The 6,325-nt window shown below is 54.5% G+C and overlaps 1 protein-coding gene across 1 annotated transcript in view; it reads right to left on the bottom strand.

The window, feature by feature from the left end:
- The window catches only part of LOC105303162 (serine protease 33-like), an 8,967-nt gene extending 3,186 nt beyond the window's left edge, over positions 1 to 5,781 (bottom strand). Inside the window, exons 1-7 of the mRNA XM_011376631.1 lie at positions 5,661 to 5,781; positions 4,987 to 5,149; positions 4,209 to 4,486; positions 3,217 to 3,383; positions 2,333 to 2,486; positions 135 to 269; positions 7 to 36 (exon numbers count right to left, since the gene is read on the bottom strand). Of these exons, the coding sequence (XP_011374933.1) occupies positions 7 to 36; positions 135 to 269; positions 2,333 to 2,486; positions 3,217 to 3,383; positions 4,209 to 4,486; positions 4,987 to 5,149; positions 5,661 to 5,781 (1,048 nt within the window). The remainder of the gene's footprint in view (positions 1 to 6; positions 37 to 134; positions 270 to 2,332; positions 2,487 to 3,216; positions 3,384 to 4,208; positions 4,487 to 4,986; positions 5,150 to 5,660) is intronic.
- Positions 5,782 to 6,325: the final 544 nt, after the last annotated feature.

Genomic DNA, 6,325 nt, shown 5'->3' with positions numbered 1-6,325 from the left:
CCTTACCTGGAAACAGCAGGTCCTCATCCGGCAAGCCTGGGGGGAGGTGAGAAGGTGAGCTCCCCTCGGTCTCCATGCGCCCCATCCTACCCCCATCACCCCGAGGTCGGCCGGCAGCTCCGGCCTGAGCTCACCCTGCATCTCCAGTTCAGCTCGCACAAACAACTGCGCCAGCAGCAGCACCCCGACCCAAGGGCCCATGGCCTGCCTTCCAGACACTTGACTCCCCTTCTGCTTCCGCCTGCTCCAGGGCCTGGCTGGGGCGCCCCCTGCGGGCGGGGGAAGGGAGAGTCAGGAACTCTGGCTGCCATCTTCTCCCAGCTTGACCTCTCTGAATCTAAGGGCTTTGGGAAACATCGGACCTCACAGAGCCCCAGCTTTGAGCTTCCCCTGGAGCTGGGTCCTCAACCACGTTACTTATTATGGCCCAGGAACCGGTGCACCCAGCAATCCCCTTCTAATCTGCAACCTTGGGATCCTGGCTGCCCCCTCGCTGCCCCTTTTCTACCCACTTCTCCTTCCAGGATGGACAAGGACCTGGCCCCCAGTCAGGACTCCCGTGAGAGCACACTAGCAAGTCCTTACTGAGTGCCCATTGAGCTGATCCAGGAAGGAAAAAATCTCTCACAAGTTGCTTTAGGAAATGATGGCCTTGAGTCTTGTCCCTTCCTCAGTTGGCAGCTAGACTAGTTGCCTCAGCTCCCTCTAATCACCATCCCGATTAAATCCCAAAAGTTGAAAGCATTTTTGTGAATGTTCCTATCAGGGGTCCTGGCGGGTGGGGGTGGAAAGGAAATCACCAAACGGGTAGAGACACCGCTAGGTTGTTTATCCCAGTGTCCCTGTGACTAAAGACTCTCTGAAGAAGGGTCCCGAGAGGGTTGTGCCTGCTTGGTGGCCTTCCGTGTATCTTGAACACCACTAGGGATATTGTGGAATTCACAGTGATGAGTGACCCAGCACTGACTTCTGGGGGGCCCTCTAGGCAGGGAAGCCAGTCTGGACTTGCAAGTGGAGAATCCAGAGGGTGGAGAATCCTTGGCATGCTGCCAGGGGGTGGTGGTGGGGGGTGTTGAGAGTTTTCAAGGATATTGTTCACTTGGCTCAGACATTGGTAAGAGAACCAGGCTTAGGGTGAGTGTCCTGGGACAGAGGCTGAGGCTCCCACCCAAAGAGTTTCAACCTTCCCTCCCCTCCTCCTGTTTACTCTGTCCTGCGCAGTGGCCCATAAGGTATCCCATTCACACACCCGCCTTGCCTCTGCCTGAGGTCCCAGCCCTGTGCTCTCTCCTCCAGCTGCCAGTGGGCATATCTCCAGCCAGTTCCCAGACTCCCCTGGAGAGACGGGTTGGGAAAAGAGGGAGGGGAGTGGAGAGCGAGCTCAGTCTGGCTTGAGCCTTTGCCATTCGTGCCCAGGGTGTCGTGGATTCTCTCCCAGCCTCATCCATGACCCCAGGACTCCCAGGTCTGTCCACGACCCTGGGATTGACCTCAGTCTTGTCATTACCCCAGGACCTCCCAGATGTTTTGCTCTGCCGCACACTGAGTTTAGGGACAGGGCTACTGGGGAGAGTGGGCTCAGGCAAACTCTGATATTGGCAGCCCTGATTTTTCTTGTCTGAAAAATGAAGATAATAATAATGTGCACCTCAAAAGGCTTCTGGGAGATTCTTTCTCATACACCCTTCCAGCCCCCAACGCATGAGAAGACACCCACAGGAGGAATAGCCCTCTGCCAGCTCACCTTTATTTCCTTTCAGACAGAGATGCCTGCAAAGGGACCAGGCCAGCACTGGGGACTGGAAACCTCAGTTCCAAGAGTCCCAGAAACCGCCAAAGGAGTCCTTGAGCCTGGGTGTATGCTGGGACTCAGCCTTTGATGGTGGGTGAGGAGCAGGGAACACTAGGCTCTGTACCTGGGGGGCGTCCACAGGCTGGCAGGGAGGGTGAGAGGGCAGCTTAAGGCCCATGGGGGACACATGAAAGGTCTGAAGAGGAAGAGATGTGGAGGTATCAGAGTGGAGGGCTTTCTGAAGGGGAGGGGCCAGAGAAGATCCCTGGAGGACAAAGGATTCGATGGATGGTGAAAGGCAGCTTTCTGGGGAGGGCTTAAGGAGGGTTGGAGAAGATGGCTTCTACATTCCTGGCAGGGAGTAGAGAGGACATGAGTTTGAAATGTGGGGGCTGAGGTCTCAGGGTTGGGCTGCACAATTAGGCAAGCCCCAGGGAGACAGGGGCGCCTCCAGTGGTCCCAGAAGCAAAAACAAGGCAGAGAAAACGATCCCAGCAAGGCTTGGAGAGACAGAGGAGCTTCTGTCTTCTGGGGCGGAACTCTGGATTGTGCTGAGAATCCATGTGGTGTAGGCGCTGACGTTGGTGTAAACACCCGGCCTCATGGGCACTCCGCATTCAGACCCCCAGCTCACTACCCCTGCCTGGGTCCAGACGCCACCAATATCACAGACCAGAGGCCCTCCGGAGTCACCCTGGGGAGAAAGAAGGAGTCCAGAAGTGTAAGGCTGGAAGGCCGGCTGCCCTCCTTACACAAGGGGGAAATTGAGGTTCACAGGACCCTACTCCAGTCCCACCAACCTCCCTTCAGCACTGCTGGCCAGGTCTAGTGGACAAGGCATTGGTGGCTTAGATGTTCCTGGAAGACATCAGGGTTGGCTGGTCTGGGAATTAGGGATGAAATATCTGGTAGGTGAGATAAGCAACATGATGGGAACACTCCATTCTCTGAATAAAACAGTTTTTCAGAGGAGGGGCTCTGAGGAGCATGTCTGTGTTACTAAGAGTGCTGTTTCCTTCATTTTTCGTGAAAAATTTGATTGAGACAAAACAACACTAAGAGGCAATGGGAGATAAAGCGTGTTTTGCTTATAAACGTGGACAAGGAAAGACAAGACCAACCCAGCTCAGAAGTGACCTGCTCAGAAGTGACCTGCTCCTTAGGAAAACTTGTCAAAGACTGAGTGTTATATTTTGGGAAGAAAAAAGAAATTTCTGGCCACAAAGGAAAAGCTTTAGGGAGAGAGATATGTCACAGTTTGCTTAAGCACCCTTATAGGTATTCCATGTTTTGATACTATTTATATGATATTTCAAAGGGAGACAGGGTTCAGGAACATTTTTCTTCTTTTTGAATTAACTCTCGTATTTAAAAAAATATTGCACTTGTCTGCCTTGAGGCCCCCACCGGAAGTGCTTGCTCACCCCACAGGCGTCCTTCTCGCCAGTCTCGAAGCCAGCACACAGCATGTCCTCTAGGATGATGGGCTCCTGGCTGGGGACGAGGGAGTTCTCATGGTAGTAGGTGTCACAGGTCTGGGTGTCAATGAGGGGCAGCTCTAGCTCCTTCAGGGTGAAAGGTGGAGGGAGCGCTGGGGTGGAGACCAGAGAGCAGAGCTCAGAGGATGCGATGGCCTCCTGGCTCTCAGCTGGCTTGCTGTATGTTGGAATGCTGGCACAACCTTTCTGTGTGTTGCTCCTCTGCTCCCCAAGGAACAGGGGCCTGCATTTGGGCTTACGGAACCCCAATAAACACACCACGGTGGCAAAGTGAGCCTGTATTTAACACTCAAAACACCGAGAAGACAATGATGATGACAATGACAACAATGGCAATGGTGATAGTTGCTGATCGATACTGAGAACTCACTCTTGCCCGGCCCTGCTGGAAGTGCCTGAAATGCATCATGCCATGTAACCCTTACATCGACCTCATGAGGTTAGCAGTCTTGAGATCTCTACTTACCAGAGGAGGAAACCACGACCTGGCATGGCTGGTGGAGATCACCCAGCCAGGATGAGGCCAGGCAGTCAGGCTCTGACCTAGCCCTGAGTGGACAGGGGTAATGGGTGAATTCTGTAAATGCATGGATGGCACAGGCACTAATCCTTCAGAATGATCCGGGCCCAGGTTGTGCCAGCATTCCAGAGACCTCCAATCAATCCTTATTGGATGCTGAAAGGATGAATTAGAGAGCCCAAGGTGGGGTCTGGGGTGGCGGGCTGCTTCTGCATTGGCATGGCAATATTTCAGTGCCCCCCACCCCAAGGCTGTACCAGTGTGTGCAGGCTCTACATCTAGCCTGAGTGAGGATGGTGGCAAGTATCGCTGGCCCTAGGGAGGGTGTCAGGACCAACCTTCAATGAGTTGCCCCCCGCCCCGCCCCCGCCCCACCACCAGCTCTGGGCATCCTTACGTGTATTCGTGTCAATGTTCCCCCAGCCGGTGACCCAGCACCAGGTGCCATGACCCAGCGGGTCTCCAGGTTTGGGGAGGCAGACTGGAAGGATGAGGTCGCTGAAGCTGACGGGGGAAGCCAGCTGCACTAGGGCGATGTCCCCAATGCCGTACTCCTCTGTGTAGCTTGGGTGAGTGATGAACTGGGCCACAGCCAGGAGCTCCTGGGACTCACTGGCCTTGGGATAGGAGGAGATGGTGCCCAGTAGCACAAAGTAGGAGGACAGTGGCTGATTCCTGGGGCCAGAAGTTAAGGAGGTTGTGAGACTGTGCAAGGGCTAAAGACAATTTTGATTTGAGGGTCCTAACATTATGAAGAGATCATTTTTTGCAAGTTGAGCACATGCCAGTAATGACAAGCACCCTGTTTAATCCACAAGCAGCCCTGCAAGGTGCCCAATTCTTCTATTTGGAGGAAGGTAAAGTCGCCTGTTGAGCAGTGAACTTGAGGCCTTGGGTTCTCAAGGGACATTCTGATGTGGGAGCTTTTGGTTTCTGGGAAATGAAAAATTTCTTGGGAGATGGACAATGGGAGGGCCTGTCTCCTCCCCAACTCTCTCCTGCGCCTAGCCCAGTGATTGGGGGGCATCCTGAATGGATAAATGAGACATATTCTCAACCTGTCTTTCACCCAGGTGGGCAGGAGACTTCTGTTCAAATGTGGAAAGAAGGGTATCGGGAAGAGGTGAAGGGCAGGTCCCAGCTGGCCCTGACTCACACTCGCTGAAGATCCTCACCTGTCAAAGCAGTGGGCTGCAGTCAGCACCCACTCTTCGGTGATCAGTGAGCCTCCACACACATGCTGTTCATATTCCCTCAGGCTGACCTGCCATGGCCACTCGCCCGGCTGGGCATCCTGCCCCGACACAATGCGACCTGTTGCCTGTGGGCGTCCACACACTGCAGGATGAGGCAATGGGTGGTGTTAGATGAGGTCCCCTCTGGGCTCCCCTCGCCCTGCCCCTCATGGGCTCGCGTCTTGTCCCCTGTGAGGCAGGACCCTCTCCTCATGGGAGGACTTATGACCCTGGGGGCTGGGTAGGAGAGCGGAATTCTCAAAGCAGCTGAGTTGGGGGAGGTGGGAGTTGAGGGCCTGGATTGCTGGGCCAAGCTTACTGGGGAGAGAGAAAGTTGTAGCAGTCGGGTTGGGGCTCCTGGGGAGGGTCTGAATGCAGCACAGTGTGTGCAACACAAAATGTGCCTGGCAGTGGGGTTTTGGTGGAAGCCGTGAAGGTGCTGAATCTGGGGGAGTGGGTGCCAGTCCCCAATGTCTGGGCTCTTTAGAGGACCTGCCTAAGAACAAGGCTATCAGGGGTGGGGCTGAGATTACATATCTCTCTTTATCTGCCCCTCAAAATCCAGGCTCTCTCTCTTGCAATACCTCTCTCCCCCACCCCAATATTTGTCCTACCTGAGTCAAGGTTTATCGCTATGGCGTTTGTTGAGGAGAGGTTGAATGGGAGAACCGGGGGGCTTCCACGAAGGGCTTTTGCGAGGAGAGAGAACAGGACGGCAGTTAGGGCCAGCTTCATGGTGTCTTCTGGCAGCCACTTCCGGGCTGGCTCTTGGGTTCAGAGTCCTCAGACACACTCAGGAGGGGGAAGATAATTGCAGCTCCAGCTAGTTTCTGGGCTCGCCCTGGGGTGGGGGATGACATCTCCACTCTATGTTGTCAGGCCTTGGGCCCTTACACTGCTCCTGAAAACAGGGCCCCTGGCCTCTTCCATGTCCTTGGCAAGACCCTAGGGCCTTCTCTCCTCTGCCCTGGCCCTGAAATCACAGCACCAATTTCCCCCACCACCTACGAAACACTTACTATGTGCTGGCACTCTGCCAACCATGCCAATCCCTCTTGCCTGATTTCCCAGGAGCTATTACGATACCCGTCTTACAGCAGAAGAATCAACACTCTGATGGTTGAATGACTTGCCCAAAACCCTACAGGTGGCAAAGCCAGATAAATCTACTCGGCACCCCTGGGAGAAGGTGAAGGGTAGGGGAGTGGAACTGTAGACGCTGGGGCACATCCCACTCTGCCCCTTCAGTCATTCATTTTCAACATGGGGCTCTAGAGGG

Source organism: Pteropus vampyrus, unplaced genomic scaffold (assembly GCF_000151845.1).
Source record: "Pteropus vampyrus isolate Shadow unplaced genomic scaffold, Pvam_2.0 Scaffold300, whole genome shotgun sequence".
NCBI classification, from domain to species: Eukaryota; Metazoa; Chordata; class Mammalia; order Chiroptera; family Pteropodidae; genus Pteropus; species Pteropus vampyrus.
This window is presented reverse-complemented; position numbering and strand designations above follow the sequence as displayed.